At 38.6% G+C, this 23,112-nt stretch overlaps 1 protein-coding gene across 3 annotated transcripts; it reads left to right on the top strand.

Moving 5' to 3' along the window:
* The first annotated feature begins 5,797 nt into the window (after positions 1–5,797).
* LOC109102819 (synaptopodin-like) lies at positions 5,798–21,911 on the top strand. Of its 3 annotated transcripts, none has more exons than XM_042738131.1 (4): positions 5,798–5,928; positions 9,378–10,611; positions 16,403–18,318; positions 20,942–21,911. In XM_042738131.1, the coding sequence occupies exons 2-4, from the start codon at positions 10,416–10,418 to the stop codon at positions 21,683–21,685; spliced, it is 2,856 nt and encodes a 951-aa protein (XP_042594065.1). In that variant the 5' UTR covers positions 5,798–5,928; positions 9,378–10,415; the 3' UTR covers positions 21,686–21,911. The 3 variants fall into 3 exon arrangements, with proteins under 3 accessions (XP_042594065.1, XP_042594066.1, XP_042594067.1); XM_042738132.1 differs by having other exon boundaries at positions 5,927–6,046; XM_042738133.1 differs by lacking the exons at positions 5,798–5,928; positions 9,378–10,611 and adding an exon at positions 13,708–14,064.
* Positions 21,912–23,112: the final 1,201 nt, after the last annotated feature.

Genomic DNA, 23,112 nt, shown 5'->3' with positions numbered 1-23,112 from the left:
TATGAGCAGAATGCACCCATTGGTTACTTGGTGGTGATCTATGCCACGTCAATGTGAGTGGTACGCCAGGAATTCAGAGGTGTCTGTGCCACTCCCACCCATTTCCTGTCATTCTTTCTTGTATTAGCGTCAAGACGTATAACAGTGCTGGCAGCCATTCCTCAATGCCCTGTAATGCTGTTTGCTGGTTGGAATTGCAGTATGACTTGAATGCACAGTAATCTACCATTCCATAAATCAGATGTGTAATGCAATACTGTATTATGCATATTCATTATAATAGTTTTGATCATCATGTCCCAGCCTTAATATTTTCCTGGCTTTTTAAGGAAAAAATACTGGTTTGAAATCTGGCCAACCAGTCATCAAGAGACACACACTGTCTTGACTAGCCAGAGACCAGCAGTGAGCAACAGCTAATGAAACAGCGAAAACACACAAGACAGGTTGAAACTTTTCCCCAACTCCAAATTCTCTAACCAAAGTCTCCTTTAGGTTCTTTTTCTCATTCTATGCAAAATTCTGTGTAAAAACAAGTCTGTCCTCCTTGTGTTTTGTTGTCACATTCTCAGAAATCTACTTTCTCGTTACTCTGTGAATGTGCGTTTTGTGGAGAATTAATTTTGCTCGCTAAATATGTCATAAAGCAATCGTGAACATAAGTCTTGTATATTTATAATAACAAAATGTTCATTTTCAGGTGAACTATGCCTTTATAAGTGAAACTGTAAAGTGTTTTTTGCACAAAAAGCCTGGCATATATTTGCCAAAATTATTATTTTCAGCCCTTATTCTGACTCTGTCTGAAATTATCCATTTTGGGGGCATCTCCTGTAAGTCTTGTCAGTAAACTGGAACTTTTGTGGAATGTCATTGCCTGGGAAAAAGTTTCAACACCCTGCTATTTCATGTGAATACAAATTACATACAACATTATCCATATAAAACCTTTAAATTTACAAACAGTGTGGAATTGTTTACTTATGCTATGTGATGTACCTGCTGTCAGATCCAATAGAGTTGCTTCATCCTTCAACTCATTATTTTGCATATTTTCCATTATAGCGTGCCTTGTTTACAAAGCAGTCTGCAGTCAAATGCTCTGAACAAACATGCCGGGATGGAATTGAAAATACACTATTCACTTGCAGTCCGTACTACAATTTGTTTAAACAGGACACGTCAAGGTGAACATTCCTTTACTTTTCCATTTGTCCTGATGTCAGCAGTACTGTAGCTCAAGTGTGTAAGAAACTGAACTATATTATTAAACAATTTCAGAAACTGAACATGCATCTGTATGCTGTATCCAATGTAGACAGCATCATTGATTATAATGGGTTCAGTTTGCTTTTGACACAGCACAGATGTTAGCCGTTAAGCGACTGAATGTCAGTGGGTGGGGCCTATGGTGCGATGATGTAAAACTATTCTTCGATGTCTTACTCTAGAGGCAGTCATATGTAAATGTATTTGTCCATGTGACATCATAAATCCCACAACATCCAAATGAGCCATTTTTGGAGCTTGGTTACATAATGTTTTTTTTTAATACTGAGGTGTATGTTTAAAGATATAAAACTTGCATGATGTTTTAATGGTACAAATACCTCTTAAATGATTAAGGGAATGTCATGACCCCTTTAAATGTGCACTTGGACTTAGTTTGGAGAATAAGAATCCATTCTGGATTTTGAATTTGAAAGCTGTGCATGGACAAGGAGTCTATCTGTGGATGGGAGTGCAACTTAAGTTTAATGGCTTGGATTGACTTCAAAGGTAGATCTTTGTGTCATGGAGATTTATCGATCAGTGGGAGGAAGTGTTCTATATGAGATGTTTCAGAGTTTCCAGGTGCTGACTCTAAATTGTGGTGGAGAAATCTCTCTAAGTTATTAACAGCATCTTTTTTCAGGTGCATTCACCTGGAGACTGGCAAACACACCTGTGATTGGTGAGATTACTGGAATAACATTGCTGCACCCATAGAAGGCCCGACTCTCAGTCTCCATTTATTGCGCAAACGATTTCATGACCATATCTGCCGTTTGTTTGCATTGGCCCGTGTAAAATCATATCTTGTGTGGGGATGGATTACACAACGGAGCCAGTATGTGTCATATTAAGCAAGATATCAAAACAGCACTAGGTAAGAAACCAAATAGTGGTGATTGTTTCCAAGAGTTCTTATGATTAATCCAGACTTGTAATGCTGATTCATATCTTTTAGGAATTTCTCTCAGTCTGCTGGCAGAACCATCGCCAACCGCTCTCACCTCCGGGTTTGTTTGCGGTCTGGATGGATACTCATCAATGCAGGAGCCCTATAGACTAAAAAGTGACTGGGCTTGATTTGTACTTCCCTCTTGACAAATGACATAAATACACTTTAAGCAGTGAAAGCGTTTGTCTTAGGAACTCTTTAAAACACCTCCAAACCAAGAAATGCTCCACAAAACAACAAAGACGTTGCAGTGCTTGTTAAGCTTGGACGGGGAGTGGGGTGCAGAGGCATTGAGTCTGGTTGAGGTTTTGGATGGGAGTAGAGGAACTCTGGCCACATGAAGACGCCCAGTCGCTTGCTCTCAGAGATTTTGACTTTGTGATTTCTCACGTCATTGCTCAATCGCACACCCACACCCTTCACGTTGGGGCAGGCCGTCTGGTACGCACTTTGCTCACGACCACAGCTCAGTGGGCCCTGCAGGGTCTGCGGCGCTGGTCGCTCTCTGGCATAAATCAACACAAGTCATTCTGATGAAGATAGAGTGGGAAAAGGCCTTGTGAAAGAAGAAACGCTGTAAAAGGCCCTGGTTTCTGGAATTGTTCTCTAATTAAAACAATTTTCCTTTGGCATTTTGGGATACAAAAACTACTTTCATTCTAATAAATCCAAATGAGAGGAAAGAAGCACATATGATTTAAAAAAGATTTTAATACAAAAAAAATCCATTCTCATGGCTGGATATATATATATATATATATATATATATATATATATATATATATATATATATATATATACTATTGATAAATTAATATATATATACACACACACACACATGCACTGATTTATTTCATTTCATTTCAGGGTCTGGATTGTCTCAGCTTCAGATGTCACACCCTAGAACTGGCGAGAGTCTGTTTGATGATCATCTGATTATTACTGCACACTGGAAAGCATTTCCTGATGAAGTAACCTGTAATCTGATTTTTGGCATTGTGTATTTGGTTTTTTGTTGTTGTTTTTTGGATTTGAGGATGAGAAATCACCATATTTCCCAGTGTTTGCCAGGTTATTGTCATCAAATCTTTGAAGTATACTGTACAGTGTATGGAATATTTATTTTGAGTTTTGTTCAGGCACTTGAGTTGACTAGATACATACAAACAAAAAAGTATATTCCATTTTGTCTGTGAAATCAATGATCTGTTTTTTTTTTCTTTCTTTTTTTGTGGTATAATCTGTTTCAGATAGAATCAACTCCTAAATATCCACAAAAAACCCATTAAAATATAAAGGTTGTCACTTTACATGCAGGTCAGATGGTCTCTTCCTGTTTAAATTGGCAGTTTTGGCCATAACCTGGAATGTGGACTAGAACTTTAGCTGTTTAGTCATGTAGTCTGGCTACGTGAGTCTAGGATATCTGGATAACGTTGTTGTCATTGACCTCCTTGAAGTCCTGGACACCCGTGGGGCTTTTGCAATTGCCGGTGGAGCATAATCAAACATTTTTTAACTCAGTTGGATCCAATTTCATCTCTCAACAGGGTTTTGGTGGTCTCCTGGAAGAGGGGGACGGAGAGGTTCACTTACAGGCTATGTATTACTCCAATTAAATGACTGCTCTGCTATGGCCTTCTCTCAGTAACAGACAGATTCAAAAGAGGAGAATGTAAACCAGAACACTTCCACACACACTTCAGAAGAAAAGCCCAGATTTGATGGAATGTGTTCTAACATTTTCTCCACTGGTCTGTTCAGCCACACATGGATACAGATGCTATAGTGAGACATGCACACACACTTCTAGACGTATGCAGACACAGCTGTTCTTTGAGAAAGTAACGCTAGACTGGTGAAAGAAGAAACACAATGACAGGCTGACCAGCTGTAAAGAAGGCGTTGGGGAAATAACAAATATGTTTGCAGAGGCGGGAGGGATAGAATTAAGGAGTCAAAGAAAGAGAGAGAAGAAGAGAAATGGCATTTTTGCATAAACAGATGTATATTTTGAAAATCACTGGCAAACTATTTTAATAAAGATACTGCATATCGCAAACTGACATTCTTCTTATTTAATTTGCAGGAATTAAAGTATTTAAATTAGCATTGGCATTCCACTAGTTAAACAAGGTAGTACACTGACTAAATGATTAGTTTTCCCCTATATACAGCACAGCTTACAGGTTCACTTCAAAGGTCAACTAGTCAAATCAAAGATTTCTCAACTGCACATGTTAGCCTTAAAGCTAAATGTATAAAAAAACAAATTACAGTCATTATATTTTTAAATCTTTCCATTTTTAATTTGACATTCTTTTGCATTATATATATATATATATATATATATATATATATATATATATATATATATATATATATATATATATATATATTAAATTTGGGTTTGTTTCATTGCTGAGAAAAGACAGTTTTATGTATGTACTGTATGTATGTATGTATCTATCTATGTTGTGCATCATCCAAGTCTGTTTGTTTCATTTTTGATACTCTGAAAGACATGTCTTGAGATTTTTACAATCTTTCCCCCTAGGAATTGCATATGGGTCAGGCTGCATAATTAATTTCACTGATTTTAACCATTTTAATAGTTTTAAAGAATTATTATGAAATTATGAATGCATTAATTATTATTACATAATCGCATAAGTTAACAAGTGAAATAACCATGAACTTATTTTTTGATAATTCTCGTCATAGGTCTGACCCAGTTTTTGCCGACGAGAGCCTTTATTTTGGATACGACCGAGACGGTGGTCTGAATATGGCTGATGGCCTCAAATATCACCCAGGTATGACATTTCAAAACAGAAGCAAATATTTGATGGGTTTACAAAGGAGCTCAATGTTTCAGACAAGAACGATTTGCTCTGAATGTTATTTCAACTGTGAGAAAGCACTTAAAGATGATACAGATCAGAGCTTAGTTTACACAGTTGCATACAACACTGAGATATAATAAAGATCGTTTTCACTAAAATAACCTTTAAACATGCTCTGAAGTCTGTATTCTATCCATAGCATTTGTCCTGCCACAGATACTTTGTTTTCCATCTCACATATCTGTTCTCAGGCAGACTTCTCTGTCGGGAGATCAGTGGGCTTTAGATCGCATCCCATTGAGACTTTAAGTGTCTTACTTTGCTTCAACACGCAGCTCAAGAATCATTGCGGGGGCTCTCCACGTCTGTGAAACCAATCTGCAAGGCCCTTTTGTTTTACACTTTATTCTTCTCAAGAGAAAACACTCGACACTGGTTACTTTTTATAACTCCTAGCAATCAGAAACAAGCACATACTGGCAGTTTTAGTGCATGCATATGCTGCATACGTTCTATTCCCCTGTCCGGTGTAAAAATTTGAGCGGGACAAAGAGCAAAGTGCACACTGATCCTCAAACACCCCTACTTTAAATATGAAAATATATAATGAAATAATGTGTTCAGTATGCATGCTTGAAGAAAACCATATGAAGTAGGCAGACAAAGAACTCTCTGTGTTCCAATTCCTGCTCGTCCACACCCCCTTTTCCCTTCTTTCGGTCTGCGAGAGAGAAAGAGAGAGCGAGAATGAGAGCGTAACTCTATGTGAGACAGAGGGGGAGGTGAACGCAAGGAGGACCTGAAAAGGGGCTGTACAAACTAGCCATCACATACACACTGAAGCACTTGGGAGTACAGGTGAGTCTACCATCAGCTCCAGACTTTCATTGAGTTTCTCTTGGCATTGTGCTATCAACAAACAGCTTTATCACCTGTTGAATCGCAAACTGCATCTTTGAAGAACCTACTGTGTGAGGTAGCCATCTGCAAACAGGAGGAATGTTTCTGAAGTCTATCTTTCTAAATATTTGGGTTGATTAATTCAGGATGTTAACTTCATTCTCCTCCCGTGGAGGAATAATCTCACTGGCAATGGGTTTCATGTGTTCCCTGTTTGGCTGTTCTTTGTCCTGCCTGCATGCGTGTGGTTCTTATGATGATAAATTTGAGCAGCGTGCAGTAACAGTAGAACAAATATCCGGTGCTGGGGTTTCTTAGCGACAGTAATGACTTATACATTAGGCAGGGGTTCTGTTTAGCTGAGACGTCATGCTAAGCATCTGCCACTGACCTTTATCTGATCTGAACTTTTATAGAGTGGCATAATTCATAAGACTTATTAGGTCGCAGCTTTTTAATGCTACTAAAGTTTTATCTGCTTTTTGGATCTGCTAGATAAGTTTAGTATTGGATTCATTGCTTTGTTAGAGTCCAGAAAGGCTAGTTTTTCTTTTTTATGTGCTTATGGCTCTTTAATAAGCCTTTTAAAATGAAATTAAAACAATTATGGTGTTTACACTTTATCCCAAAGCACCTGGTTTTGTTATTTTATTTTTCTTCTAAGTGATTCTCTGCAGACTTTAAGTCACGTTTATATAGTGTTATATACAATACAGATATCATAAAATAACAGAATCAGTTAACTTAAAATATTAGGCAAATTCAAATTGTGCTTGAAAAAAGACAGTTGTGTCATTATTCAGCTTGCTATTGAACACACAACCCGGTGTTTTCCTGTATAATTTATATTTGTGCCCACTATACTTAGTACCCTTATAAAGCAAGCACCATGTCTCTGAGCCTCATTGAAGTTTAAAACTAATGGTGTTTTTGCTGTCTGTCATCAACCTGTGCAAGTCAAGGCATGCTGGCTACCTGCTGAGAATTACTCTCAAAGAATGCCAAATGTAGAGTGCAACCCCCAAATTATTTTTCAGGCCACTTACAGGTGCTTCAAAAGGCCTTTGTGTGAAAGAAGCTTAGTCGGAGAGCAGGTCTCTGCATTGTGCCGTGGCGTACGGTTGAAGGATCTGGCCCTGGAGGGCTGTAATGGATCTTGGAGATTAGAGAGACCTGTCGGGCCCCGGAGGTCTATCAAAACGCTGTGTCAGACACCGTTACATACACTATTACTGCTCATATTATGCACTGTAATGGATACAGCCAAAAACAAACACACACGAATACTATCTCCCAGTACCTGCATTCGATGCCTCGGGACTGATAATGTATGGAATGTGATGGGTAGAGCTTAATACAGCTCATTAAAGTGGTGTATGAGCCAAGTATGCCCTCATTGGATTGGAATGACTCATAAATCAAACGATGGCAAATCGTTAGAGATACGCGAGCGAGTTCAAACACTCTGTGATGCATCAGCGTTCAACCTTCTTTCAACCAGCTTTCAGCTTTCAAGATATTTTGGCGAGTAAAAGATTTAGTTGATTGCTAATTAGCTGGTAACTTTGTGAGGAACATTCTAGAATGCAATTAAACAGAATTTTATGAGTTGATAGTCTGAGCTTCCCAGATAAAGTAAGATATGACATGCTGATTTTTTTTTTTCATTCATCCAATTAAAAAAAATTAGGCCACTTTGAGAAAAGTATGAGGAACAAAAGCCAACGGATCTTGAAAAATTATTTATTATTTAAACATATTATTATTTAAACATATTATTTTTGAATGAGGTTCTATTATCACCATAGGCATTAATTTGATCAACAATACAGTAAGAACAGTAATATTGTGAAATATTAATTCAATTTTATACATATAGGTAACATTTCAATATTTTAAAACTATATATATATATATACGTGAGTGTGTGTGTATTTGGCTAGTATGAAATATTGAAATATTTAATATTGAAATATTTTATATTTATCTGCCAGTGTAAAAAAAATTATTTGTCAGAGCATCGTCAGAGGTCACATTATTCAAAAGCATTACAATACAAAGCAACTGCTCTTTATGTTTCGTCCAAAGCAATGAAAGGCAGAGAGCATGTGAGAGGCTTTTGTGGGTGAGAGTGTTTGTTTTGTTGAGTTGATTGTCTTTATTTGTGGAGGATGAAATGGAGGGCATGAACAGAGGGTGTCGTTTTTGTGGCCACTTTTTTGAGTCAACTGTTGGAGTGGGCGGGACATAAACTCCCAAACATAAATGCACAGGGGTCGAGCTAATCACTGGAAGAGTGAAACAGACCGCTCATTTGTCATAGGTGTTATTAGTTAAAACAGTGTTTGAAAGGGGGTGATGAAGACTAATGGGATCTTATTACCTCATGTGACCCTCGGCCTTGCTGTAGCCTACAGGATGTGAGAGAGACGACACTCAGTCGACAGGGTGATTCAGTGCTATTGAGACTAGACTGTGCTATTTGTACAATTGCCAATTAACACACTGTCCTGTTTCAACATGCAACTGAAACAGTCAAAGCCTTTCCTAATACAGAAAATTCCTTAATTTAAACTGACAGATATGTATGATTTATAGTGACTCCACCCTTAAATCTTTAAAAAATCATGACTTTTTAAAAGGGATAGTTCACCAAAAAATGTTATGGTTAAGCTTTTAGTTGGGATTCTTATACTGAGCACAGTTAAGTCAGTAATTTTTAGGGTTTTGTGGGTTTTTAGTTGGTCCAAGTGGAATCTGTGGACTTTTGGCAGTGGTTTTAAGGAAAAAAAATGCAAAAATGGCTTTAATATGGTTAAAAGTGTTAAATGGTGTTAAACAGCCTAGAGTGTTAAGGGAAATTATTTGAAGTATATATATTTAAAAAAAGAAAAAAAAGTCCTCAGACAAATTATTAAAAATATTTAGAGGGTGAAATGTATGATTGTAATGAAAAAAATAATAATTATAAAATCTGTGAGTCAGCACAGATTTCACATGTTCCAGCTTTGAAAAATATTGACCTTCCTTCCTTTACAGTCTGTTTTATAAATTAAAAACTCCTAATTGGGCAACACCTATTCCTTTCCTTATCCTGTCTCCTTGATATTAGTCTGGAGGAAAATGAGATAAGCATTGTTTCAACTTCACATGTAGGAAATGCAGTTCATTCCTCCCACTGATTTGACAATGGGTGGGGTGTCATTTTCACAAATGATATCAAGTGCACAGTGCCAGAGGAAATACCCCTCCTTCATACAATATAATAAAAAAGAGGAATATTTCCTTCATAAGGTTTCTCACCTCATTTAGTTCAGATTTAAAATGTTAATATTCTGTGGAATATTCTTTTTTTATGCATTAACATAGTATATGTTGACTGAGAGTCTGCATCTTGTATGTTTCAGGAAGTAGCAGTTGAGAGGAAAATCACTGACTCGTACTCTGGCTGCAGTGGAGGTTCATGCAGTGGCCTTTCATTTCAACTACACAACTAGAGGTTAAGACATTAAGCCCTGTCTGGATATACCATATAGTTGCCCAAGGAGCCTCTCTGGACCAGATCTGAAACAAGCAAATAAACTATATGTCTGCTCTTGATGGTGGGTTAAAGATCATATCACTTGGCTTAAGCCACCCAAAGAGATTTGATCAGTAATACAGGGATAATCTGCTTAAAATCCAAACATATGGACTGAGCACAATAAAGCTCTGCTTGAAAGTTTAGTAACTACAATAGCTGCAGCCAGAACGTTTGGACGACCTTTCAGCTGAATGTGTTTTTTCATGTGCTAATGAAACGACAGGAAAGCACCAAACACTGCCCTTCATCTTGACATTGTTGAAACGTTTTGAGAGAAAGGGCTACACGTGCCTTTAAAGAAACAGTCTGTCTCAGGGAGATTGCGGTAAACTCAAGGGACATTTTTTGGTGACTCAAAAAGAAAGCCAAATATCTGGATGTAAGATCGAAAACAGACGCAAATAGAACAGAGGATAGTCTTCCAGCCTTTGCCGCATTTGCAAAAGAGCATATCCCACTTGTGAAATTTTCTTGGCGCTTTTCCATTGGAACTAATCCAGGGTGCATTGAGAAATACCTCCAGGGAGGTCTTGTTAGAGTTTGAATAATATTGTGTGGATTGAAAGCAAAAGTACATTTCTCAGCTCATCTCTGGGCGGTAGCGCGTCTACTCTGAAGGATTACGGTGAAGAAAAGGTCCAGCAAAATGTAGAGCTTTAGTTTGACTTTGATCCTGCTTTTGATCCTTGTTTCTTCACAAGTCGGGAAGCATAAAACAATCCGGGGATCCTGAAACCACCTCTTACAAGACAAACGTACGTCCCAGCTGAGAAAAAGAAAACTTTTATCACACCCAGGCAACTGTGCTGGCTAAAAGAAAGAAGAGAGTCTCTTAGGCAAGGACGAAGTGAAGTGGGCTGGGATGGAGTGCAAACATGAGCCTGCTAGAAGAGGGGACAGCTGGGGTGGGCCTACCACTACAACACCCTACACCCTCAACAAGACTGGAGCAAACACGTCCCTGGAGAGGCACATTACTAACATTTTGGAGAAAGATGACCACTGCGGGGTCAAAGCAAAGCCAGGCTTGACGTCTTGCCAGATGGAGCGGAAAACAAGTAAATATTTTCTTCCTTATTTCATTTATAGACCTGAATCTGAAGAACATGATATATCACAATATACTTTATCCCTTGGGTGTATAATACGTAAGGAAAAATTTACAAAAATAGATCGGCACCCTGACATGATTGCTTACTAAATAAATGAATGCAAACACTGAGTTTATTATTATTATTTTTTTTAATTTTTTTTATTAAATCAGGGTTTCCAAACTGAGGTTGTGAGTTGATGAAAAGCTAATAATTAAAACATTTTTAAAAAATTGACTGCAGAATGTTGCGATTAACCAATCAGAATCAAGTATACCACAGAGTTCATTATTTAAATGGATAAGCGAGTCAGTTCAAATGTAGGGGTTTTAAAAATGTAAAACAAATGAATAAAATCAACACTAAAGCAATTAAAATAAAACACTTACGAAGAAACATGCAATTTTTTTAGTTTACCTGGATGTCATGTGGCCATAAACAAATATCAGAGAACCGTGAGCATGCAAAGGTGTTGTTAAATTATTAAAATATTTGCTCAAAATCTTAGGACTTAAAGTAAATATTATCTGCCAAAAAGCTATGTAGGAAATTGCATGGTTGCAAATTGGAATAATGGTTACAATTAGTGTAATTATACAGAGTCTATATACTGCAAAGACTGCAGAATGTTGTGATTAACCAATCAGAGTTAAGTATTCAGTAGAGTCATGTAATAAATTTAAATAGATTAGTGAGTCAAGACAAATTTATTCTTTAAAAGTCGAATGCTTTTACAGGCCCTGTAGAGGCCTAAGACCCATCAGATGGATAGACTGGCGTAACATATTGCTATCCCCTAAATGTTTAGACATCAGTTCTTACTAAACCCTTAGTGACACATTTGTTTCCTCACAGACACAGATGAACCGTACAGTAATAGCTCTTCACATTATACCCACTGACCATAATGCTCAAGCTGTGGGTAATGTTATCTGGAAAGAATGCATAATAAGGTTTGCAGATGACCAGACCATGACACAGCAGTGACTGTGTGACAGAGAGGTTTTACAACCCTGCTGATGAGAATTCAGACCAATTTCAGGCGGTCTGAAACTGTTTTTGCAGAATTCAAGAGGTTGCTGTGATGTTGTTACAGCTTTGGAGTGTGTAAAATAGCGAGAGGGGAGGATGTGGAAAGGCTGAGATGGAACAGCTAATTCAGTCACTTTATATTGGTTTTCTACAGTTCCTAGGAAGAGACGCTGAAGTAAATGTCAGCATTTTCTCTCTTTTTCTTTCGTTCTCTCTCTCCTTGTATGGGATTGATGTCGCCACACAGCATCATGATTTGATGAGATGCAGAATGTTATGGTTCTCTTTCTTGGATCTCCAGATGCTGATAGCATGAGACTGGAAAATGATACAGTGTGATCCATAAGTCCGAGAGCAGTTTTTTCTCTGAATGTTTTAGGATTTTAATTCTATACTGTTTTTAGGTCATCAATCAAATTGTGCAATTTTTAGAATTTGAACAAACTTATTTATGATTGCTATAGTTGTGTTCATAAGTTTACATACCTCTTGCAGAATATGCAAAATTCCTTTTATCCCTTTTATGATCCCTCTTATTTATTTTCTTATTCTTTCTTTTATAATCCAACTCATATAATACAAAGATAAAGTACTGAATCCAGATACAGTGAAGAAAAAAGGACTTATATACCCAAAGTCATAACCCCCCTGACCTTATGCAATTTTTCTGTAAACTTTAAACTGACTCCAAATTTGAAATCTTAAACTGTAATCTTTTTTCTATCCCCTAATTTTTAATTTTGCAGCTTCTGCAAATGTACAGTAACTTATGGCCACAGCTGTACATTTCATAATAATATAGCAGGTCAATTACAAGGCATTTCTCAGCATCAGAACTCATCTGCAGATGCTATTCTGTGAATGTTGTTCTACTTGAGAGTAAGGTAGCAGAGTAAGAAGAGTCTCTGAGTACAGGTTTTGTGGACAGTGATGTGCAATTGCATCACTCCTCATGTACTCGCACACATTTCCCAGAGGAAATCTGTCATTTTATCCCATCCTCCCAGCGAACCATAACATCCGACAGGAGAATCTGACCTTTGATATACAACCCTATGTCTGCCAGGTCCTCAAATCCTCAAGCTGTGAGGGAGTTTCCCTCATCTGTCCGAACTGAGAGCCCACATATCATACGCAGCTCAGAGCCAACAAATGGGAACATTATTCCTTTCCCTGAATTCCTACCACTACTTTTTAGATTTGAGGAAGTTCCTGTGTTTCCCTTCTGTTAATGATAAGTTAAGCATGAGGGTTATGATTCAGGTATGATGGATAAGCTAAGCAAGCAAACCTAAACTGCGGTCTAAACTGATCTCCACCCATGAGGCTCAGGTGTCCATCCACCCAAGCGAGTGTGTTTGCCGGATGGCTCTCTGCTTTGACATCCAATCCTCTGAAAGAGCTGACAGATCGATTCTGTACATGACACTGATGAAATGTGGCCACTTAATTTGGCATGGAACAGAATGTGCAAACTTACAAATTATTTAAAAACTGTGATTATTTAAGTACATCCTAGGCCATAGCAATCATAAATATGAATCGTTCCTACATCCATGATCTCTGGTAACGAAAACAGTGGTTACTCAAAGGGATAGTTCACCGAAAAATGAAAATGTTGTCATTATTTGCTCACCCTCGTGTAGTTTGAAACCCACATGCTTTTCTTTCTTCTGTAGAGCACAAATGGAGATGTTTGGCATAAAGTCAAGAACTGACAACCTCAGTCACCATTCTCTTTCACTGCATATGTTTCCCATTAAATGAAAGTGAATGGTGACTGAGGCTGTCACTCTGCTTCTACTTTAGTGTTTCATATAAGAAAGAAATGGGTTTTAAGGTCGTAAGTGTTTAGAACAACATGTGGGTAATATATAATATAATATAATATAATATAATATAATATAATATAATATAATATAATATAAAACAGATATAATATATATAAGAGAGTTGCTGCAAAACCACTGCTAGAGAAACGTGTCTAATTTTACTTTTGGCATAAAACCTCATAGTTTCTGACCATAGCCCTTGTGACAATCTCCCGCGTGACAACTAGCCCCGCTTTCCAGGTCTATTCTGCATCCCGGCTCTTCGCTGTTGAATTTGGAAGCAAAAACAGAGGACGCAAAGTCTGCCAGGAACGTCACACAGCATAGACATCCTTTAAAAAAAGCAAAAGTGAAGCGCAACCCTCGTCCAGTGCCCCAGCCTGCCCGCCTCAATGCTCGATGCGCATTAGGAGCGCGCAAGAGATCATCATTCGCAACGACACGAAATCCGATCCAGGCTCTCGCTGCTAAAGGGGGAGTGGAGGAAACACATGAAGTTAAATTAGAAAAGCTCGCGAAGCAGCAACAAAAGAGACTGTATTCAGAGTTAATTAAGGTAAGAGAAGTTTAGTTTGACCCGGTGCTTCTGGAAAGTCAAAAAACGGTAGCCTATTTGCGTAATAAAACGCTTAGATCTGTGAAAGGCATGTGCTGAAGTCATGTTTAAGTTCTGAGGTTTGATGACATGATCGTTTAAATTATATAATGTGATGAATCTTATTTAAAGCGAAAAGAGAGCAATATTTTGCAGTGAATGCATGCTGTTTTAAAAGATAAACCAGACTGGTTGCCACTTTGGGTTTTCTTTAGGCATAGACAGACAATAGGCAGCAAGTTTTTGAATGAAAAGAACAAGATTGTTTTGAAGTTAAAGTGACAAATTGCTCTTTGTGGATCTCAGACATACCGTTTTTTAAGTTCTTTTTGATTGTACAGTGTAAAAAAAAATATTATAACCTAAAATGTGCTTCATGTGGTAAAAAAAAAAATGTTAAATTAGTTATCAACCTAGGTAATTTTTTGCACATTACCACATTTTATAGTGTGTTTATTTTTTTAAAGAGTAGAAAGCAGTCAGTGAGTGAAGTCATAGCTATTAAATTAACTATTCTGGTCTGGCTCTGATATGACAGGGAAATTTATAAGAATAAGGAACAAATTAAAACTGCATCAAGTAATTTCATATTTTTTATTTAATTTATTTTAAAAAAAGAAGAAGAAAAAATTAAAAGAAAACTGCATCTGTGTTTATGACTATCGGATTTGCTCCAGGTTTATAAAAAAATTTTTTTGAAACACCGTAAAGATGAATATCCGTAAAGAAGGAAAATGGAGAGCTTTTATCCCAGTGCTAGAGGTTGTGTTGCATGGCCTGACTAAATAAAAATGTGTTTTTGCTGGTGGAATGAAAGGCAGATGCACATTATGCATGCTCTATTATAATTTTATGCCATGTGATATAAAAGCTCCTTTGAGTCTGGCAAACTTGCACATAAAACAAATGGGAAAGACTCAGAACTCTTGCTTTTTTTACTAATTTTTAACTCCCATTGTGGCTATGGCAAAACAAAGACCTACCTGCTTGGATAGAGAAAAAACAGGTTTTCAGGTTTGCTGCCAAGTCTGGGGTTGAGGATAAAAGCTAAGAACTACCTCAGGGAAACCTAAAGTGGTTAATTATTCAAAGGTCTATTAGGGAAACAGATTGTGTTTGCACAGGTTAACCACACTTATATAGAGTCAAGCCGTACAGCCAGTGATGTAATCGTTAACAGTATAAGATGTTGGGGGTTTGTGTTTTAAAAGTTCTGTTCCTTTCCTAAGGCACTCATTCATTTGTAGGCAGGATCTTCAAGCACACTTGTTTTATTTACTGAAACTTTGATGCCACAGTATATCACTGTAGGTCAAAGTTCAAGCATTTAAATGTATACTTTGTCTTGTAAGTAGATGATGGAAAGCCATGAACCTGTCGGGATGTCAGCATATAGACCAATGGTTCCTGTGCCTCACAGAGATTTCTCAAGGCATGCTGCAGTCTCAAGCAGGGAATTTTCTCGGCAGTTGAGGAATGCTAAGGGAGGGACTAGAGCCCATGGTGAAGGAAATACTTTCTGCAGCTCAGAATGGAGCTTTTTAGCCCAGTCAATAAACCTTTGCCATTTTCAACAAATAGATGACTGTTTTAACATCCATCTTTGCCAAACTATGGGTAGAACTGCAAATATCAGCATTACGATTTATTTACAGGAGGTACTTAGAACTATAAATGTGTGAAAGCATTATATGGTCTACAAAAATTTGCCTGCAAGCTCCGTGAATCACACCAAACTGTGAAAATAATAATTTTGACCACAAATCCTTGAACTTAATGTGTCAGCGTTTCTTTTATAAGTCTGTCCGCAAAAAAGACGATAAACTAATATGATTCATCTTTTTAACAGGGTGACTCATGGAAGCTAGAATTACTTGAAAGACATATAATACTCTTGACTTTTAAATAATTATCCTCCCATTTGAGCACATTGCTACTATAGCTGAAAATTAAATAGCAACCAAATGATTGTGACAGCAATGCTGAGATCATGAAATAAAATATAAGGCAAGTTAATATTTGCCAAAACCTGTCCAAGTACTCTCTCTAATAAAAAAGCCTGTGATATTATATGCAACACCCTTTGTTAGGCTGAAACTATTAAGGGCATTTAAAATAACTCTTCCCTCATAAGACTTGTGAATACTTGGTGGGTTGTGCAAAATTTTACATTTATAAGCGGGGTTGAGCAATACTTAGCTTTGTGTACTGAAAAGCACTGCAAATGGCATAGCTGTGAATGTGTTATATAACTGAAAATTTCGCTTGATTTGATTGTTGTATTTTTCTACCATTACAGACCTCAGCAGAAGTGCCAGTTTGTCAGAGAAGGAGCTGAAGGAGGCACGAACCAAGAGTCAGATCATTGCAGCTCAGCTCCAGGCCAATTCCAACTCTAAAGGCGTCCAACTTTTCAACCGGCGCAGACAGAGAGTGAACGCTTTCACACTCATAAGCGTTGGAGGAGGGGGAGTGGAGGCATCTAAGAATGTTAATGATTCATCTTTTGAAAGTCCACAGACATGGGACAAATGCTCAACTGAGGACCAGGACACAGAGTTGAATCACAGGAACCTTAAGACAGGTCTCACGTGGTCGGCCGGCAGAATCCACAGTACTGGGAGTGGCATGGAAGATGCTAGTGAGGTTACACGGGGGGTTGTAGCAGAAGAAAGCAGCCAAGACAGACACTTTCTCCCCGTCAATGAGAAGGATGAGGAGCTTTCAGAAGACCTCACAGAAAATGTGAAGGATGAGTTTACTCTTAGAAGTGACAGTAACCCGGCTGTTATGGACAGAACTGGTGAAGATGAAGCTGAAGCCAATGGAGCACACAATAAAGAAATCCCAAATGGATACAAAGCACAATGCAATGGAAAATCAGATAAGACGGTGACTAAACAGCCCACCATCATAAACAGAACAGCTCGCCCATTTTTCTCCCCAACAACACTAGGATCCTCTGAAGCTATAAGTCCGGTCATGGACATCCCTCCAGCCCATGACTCTACAACTTACCCAGTGCACCCAAGACCTGTTTTCTCTCCACCACCACCTCCACCTTCATATTCGACTCCTCCTCTCCCCAGCTACTCCAGCCCTCCTCCATCTAACACAGGCCATGCTCGCTCACCTCAGCCTTCTTCTCACTACATCCGCCCGTATGTCCCCAAGCCTACATTTGTCCCTGACCACTTGAGTGAGAAGAGATCTGTAACTCCCATCAAAACGGGGATCCTTGACGAGGGCCGGGCTCGCCGAGCAACCCGTAAGTCGATGTTCACGTTTCAGGAGAAACCAAAAGTGGCTCCGAATCCCGAACTCCTGTCCTTGGTGCAGTGTGCAGATGAAAAGAAGAAAAAACCCCAGCCAGATGCAGGGCAGGAGGAGGAGCTGCTGGCTCTTGGGGCCGAAGCCTCAAACTTCCTGGCCAAGGAAGAGGACGTTCACGAGGAAGCTGCGGTGCCAGAGTGGGCCTCGAGTTTGAAAAGCTCCAGAACGCGTGCCAGGATACAGCACAAGCCTGAGCAGGCCCTGACCAATGCTTCAGGAAAAGGAGCTGAACTGTTTGCCAAACGCCAGTCGAGGATGGAAAAGTATGTCCATGACAGCAAGGACCCGAGATCACTCTCTCCTACCATGTCCTTGCCTCCTTCATGGGTATATCCATCCAATATGCCCGGTCGAGTGAAGGCCATAATAAACTCCTCCAATATAAGTGCAGAAATTTCAAAGACACTTCAATCTCAGCAGGCCATTCAGAAAAAGACTGTCCCTGCCAAAGCGCCAGTGTCTGCTCCAGCTCCACCTCCAGAGATACCCTTGGAGAACGGCTGCACCAAAATCGAGATGGAGCTGTCCAAACATCAGCCATACCAGCTTAACTCATCCCTCTTCATCTTCAACCCAACGAAAGACCCCTACAGCACTCTTCCCAGAGCCGCCCCAGCTCCTAAACCTGTCATGACAGCTCACTCCTTCTCCAGACAATCTTCCCTTCCAACAAGCCCATTGCCATCGCCGTACAGCCCGTCTGCAGTCTATCGGTCAGCCCATTGCTTTTCGCCTCCTGTGACGCCTCTCAGTCCCATCACAGCAGGCAGCATCAGTTCCCCAGTGTCGCCTTTAGCTCCAGAACGTGTGGCTTCACCTCGCTCTGGCGTCCAAGCACCACGTCCCACGTTTTCCACCAAAAAATCTGGTATCAGCCCACAGGTGTGGAAACCCTCTTCATTCTTTTAAACCTTTCCATTTCTGCTCTTCTTTGCTTTATATACTCTTCAGACCAAAGTATAATGGAAGAAAAGTAAAAAGGACACATTTTGGACACTGACTGTCCACTAAGACGTAACAAGAGAGCAGTAAGGTACAAAAAATAGGCCTACAAGAAACTTGAAATTTAGCAATCTTGGTCAGATTTGTTTTTGTTGTTTCTTGTTTATTATTGCATGTGGAGGCAATAAATGTCACGTCCTACCTGTTAAACTGACCTTTAACTGTAACTCATAAACTGGCCACCAGAGGGCCATAAATTGACCCTTACATATTTTTTTAATCAAGACGTTGTAATTTAGTGCAGCTTTGTGTTTCAGAACTACAGTTTATTCAGTTTTGTGCTCATGCCAGATATATTTTAGGTACAAAACCAGTGTGTCATTTTCCAACGCTTGCCTCCAAGTTTTCAGGTTGGAGTTGGTACAAACTCATAAGCAGTTTAGCAGATGGTGTCTTGCCTTTTATGATGTACGAAATACAATTTAATATGAGTAGGGCGATATGAGACCCTCTTCGTGTTATGGCACCCGCACTGTTCTTTTTCTTAATTAGTTCTGTGTGCTTCTCTTTGATTTATAGTTCTAGTTTACAGCTTGCTTAATGCTTAATGTAGTGTGCATACACTACTGTATGCTCCACTGCAGGTATCGGGTTAAACAAAGCCATAATTTCATTTAGTTGAATTTTATCACTACATGCAGTATGTAGTACCTATTTTAATGCTGGTTGTTTTTAAAAAAAATTTTTCATTCTAGCTTCTTCACTTTCAAATGGTTTTGTCTACTCTGTTTCATTAAAACAATGAAACACTTTCTTTTCTGTCTATTGTTTTCATACTCTATTATCTTCTTCTGTTTACTAATCTGCTGAATTTCTTGTGTGAATTTCTTCTTTTATTTGCAGTATCCCCTCTAATCAGTTGTTTCAGTTTTCAGTAGTATCTATCCTGCAATGAGAATCCCAGGCCGGCTTTCCCACAGAGTTGTTTTTATCTATACACTTGTACCAACAAAACAAAGATATGCGTATCACAGCCACCCGCCGCGTAGTGCTCTGACCCGAAATGAAATTAGAAACTTTTTTTAACGCTGACTGAATATGTATGTGCCCCACACATTCCTGGCCTGCCCCCTGAAAATGCACATCTGAGCCGAAACTGGCCGCTGTGGGCTTGAGCTTTAGGCTAACGGCCTGACCTCTGGCCTCCCTCATGCTTGGAAAAACACATTTGCTGGAGGCGAAAACATACCCAGCAGCCTCAGCAGTGCAATTGCATATCTCAGTAAAGGTTAGTGGTGTTGGCAGCGTGTATGCAAGCGATCTGAAGATGGCATGGTATCGTGGTGTGCTGGGAAACTACTCAGACATCGGTCAAGAATAAACAGCTTGATGTAATCACAGGGTGCATGAGAAGGCCTGATATCGATAACCACATCTTGTTGCATGCAGTGCTGCAGGAGGTGTTTTAGATGTTTCAGTGGCGGTTTAGAGGCTAACCTGTACCTGGCATGAACTTGGAAAGCTTGGATTTTTGAATGGTTATTTAACCTTTGGATACACGATTGTTCTGCTGCAGTTGTTCCTTGAGTGTAATGATATCTTTGTTCCTGTACACTAACATTTCTCACTATCTAACATTATTTATAACATAAAAAGAAATGAATCGTGACATGTTATGCAGGGCTCAACAGTAAGGAAGGTGTGCTGACCTAGTATTTGGTCTAATTGAATGAACTGCCACATGCACTGTTGGATCAACGCCTTATATATTTGACTTTTATGCCTCACAAATTTTATGCCTTGTTTTGCTGTGACATTTGGTTGCAAATTATGCTCATTAGCTTTTTAACCTTGTCAGCGAAATAAAATTATCTAACATGATGTCCAGCATTATCTGCTCAGGTCAAGTTAATTTCCTCTATCATAATGTCTAGCTATTATATATCCACAAATGTTTGTAAATAATCTCAAAATCGAATCTCGAAGATCATTTTAATTTATCATTTTATTTATGTACAGCTTTATATAATACAGATTGTTTCAATGCAGCTTCACAGTAATAAACTGATGATGCAAACTTTAAATATTCAAATTCTGCTGTAAAACAAAAATATCCAATAATAACATAAGTTAAAAATGTTTATGTTAATGTTAAAATATTTAAAAATTATAAAACATTTAAAAATATTATCTTCAATTAGTTTTGGTTCAAATTGATTCTATTGAATAACATAATTTAAAAAAAGTGAATAAAATGTAAAATAATATTAACATAAATTATGCATTTAAATTATGAACTTTAAAATCTAAATATATAGTTATATTTTTATTATTATATATTGTATTATATGAAATTATCTAAAAATATATAATTAATAAAAATATAATTAAAATATATAATATATAAAATTTGAACTGTGGCATACAGACAAAATCCTTACTGTTGAGCCTTTTTATTATTCAGTGTGTGTGTTTGTGAGTATCTTTAGTGATATAGAGACACTACATTAAAGTGATGTCTCACCTCTAAGAGTAATTCTTTCAAAATCTTTTGTTTTATCAGATTAAGGAGGAGACCCCGGCACCAGTCAATAACCCCGGCTCCACCACCCCAACCTCCAGGACGCCCAACCTCACTAGACGCTTCACCAGCCCTGAGGTGGTTTCCAGCGCTGTCTGGTCCCCCAGCAGCCCTCTAGTGACCGCTACATCATCCACCCCAATCTACAAGCCCACACCAATCTCCCCCTCACCCCGACCCATCCATAAACCTGTCACAACATGCCCTTCCCCAAGCCCTATCCACAAGCCCATTGCAACCAAAGCATCTCCCGGTACCATCTTCAAGCCGACCGCCACCTCTCCTTTGTCTCCACCCTGGGAAACCAGGTGCCAGTCGACGGCCGTCAGCCAGGACACCAAAGCCAACCACCGCATTTTGGCCAAAAACATCATCAATGCCGCCAAGCGGAAAAACAGTCTGTCTCCCGGGGCGCTGGGTGGCCACAGTCTGCCCATCTCCCCGGTGAGCGGTGGCATCGTGCCTTATGAACACAATCCTGTCAGTCCATTTCAGCCACGGATGCTGGGGGCTCAGTCGCCCACCCTTACCAGCCCCTCTCCCACCCGCATGATCCACTCTCCGGTGCGCTTGTACAACACCCGCTCGCTGACCGACTCGGATGCCTCGGTGGAGTCTGAGGATTCGGGTCTGCGCTCTCCTGGAGTGCGCAGCTACAACACCTGCCCCCGTGGCTGGGCCGGCGGTCTGCAGGTGAAGAGGGGAGGCATGTCTGAAGATCTGTAGGAAGCACTTGATGATTTATACTTCAGCCTGATTTCGTTGTAGACCAAAGTGTCCCTTAAATACTGAATGTAAAGCATTGTGGATTTTGCAGTACATTGAATACAGTACAGTATGTTGACCGTGTGATGGAAGAAAAAAATACACATCATTCAAAAGTTTGGATCAGTAAGATTTTACTGAGAAATTTATTCAGCAAGGATGCATTAAAATGTTCAAACGTGATAAAAAGGCTTTTTTATTTTTAATAAATCAACTGTGTTCTTTTGAATTTTCGAATCATCAAAGAATTCAAAAAAATATATCAGTTTCCACACAAATATGAAGCAGCGCAACTGTTTTCAAAATTGCTAATAATACGATATGTTTCATGAGCAGTATATCTTCATATTAGAATGAATTTTGAATGATCGTGTGATTCTGAAGACTGGAGTACAATGTCAAAATCAATCAAAAGATTCCTGTTTTTACAGTATTTTTGATCAAATAAATGCAGGCTTAGTGAGCTTCTTTCAAAAACAGTAAAAATCTAATCAACGCCAAACTTTTGAATGGTAGTGTAGCTTAACATAAAAAAAAAGAAAAAGAAAATTCTGACATCATTTACTCACCTCACATGTTTACTCAAATCAGTATGACTGACTTTCTTTCATGAAACACAAAATGAAGTTACATTCTGAAATATGACTAATATGTGACTATATTGTCATTGTTGGAGTCTTGACAGCATCTGTTCCTATTCACTTTCATTTTCTTGTGTGTTCTATGGAAGGAAGAAAGATTTTATCAAGGTCATATCATTTTGCAACAACATGAGGGTGAATAAAAGAAGACTAAATTTTCATTTTGAAAGTGAACTGTTCCTATAAAGTCACATCTTGTTCTCATCTATGCAGCTGTCTGTAATCTAATGAAGAAGGCATTACATGGACTCGGAAAGGTGTATCAAAGAACCAAAGATAAAAAGTAATGTGCAAGACTTTTTAAAGCAGTATTAGTTATTAACCTTATTTTTTTTAATCTACGTAAATATAAAAGGGATTGACCCTTTTGCTTTTTTGTACAGTATGTTTTGACAATGTGTTAGAGAGTACTGGAATGTGACAATAGGTCCAACTCGAGTCAAACTTGGAAGGAACTGATTGCTTTTTGCTGATTGTGAGTTCATTTAGATGTAAAGAAAGAATGACACAGCAAGGTTTCTATGGTATGAGAGAGAATGGTAGGAGATTTTCTATATTATGTATACTATAAATGGAAGCTGGAGGTTATCTGAAATCCAATAAGGTTTCCATATTAGTTAAGTGCTGACATACATGATGGAACTAAAATGTTCTGATGCACAACGGGAGAAGTGAAAAAATAAAGCATTAGGAGGTTTGTACAGTGTGATTTCAGATAAAATGGAGGTATGATTAAATTTCAGCGTT

Source organism: Cyprinus carpio, chromosome B14 (genome assembly GCF_018340385.1).
Source record: "Cyprinus carpio isolate SPL01 chromosome B14, ASM1834038v1, whole genome shotgun sequence".
In the NCBI taxonomy this organism is placed as follows: Eukaryota; Metazoa; Chordata; class Actinopteri; order Cypriniformes; family Cyprinidae; genus Cyprinus; species Cyprinus carpio.
This window is presented reverse-complemented; position numbering and strand designations above follow the sequence as displayed.

Excerpts from the sequence above, each read along its gene's own strand:
- LOC109102819 (XM_042738131.1), top strand. The coding sequence starts at position 10,416 with ATGGAGTGCAAACATGAGCCTGCTAGAAGAGGGGACAGCTGGGGTGGG. Across the intron at positions 10,612-16,402 it reads CCAGATGGAGCGGAAAACAA|ACCTCAGCAGAAGTGCCAGT; the intron begins GTAAATATTTTC and ends CTACCATTACAG. Across the intron at positions 18,319-20,941 it reads AATCTGGTATCAGCCCACAG|ATTAAGGAGGAGACCCCGGC; the intron begins GTGTGGAAACCC and ends TTGTTTTATCAG.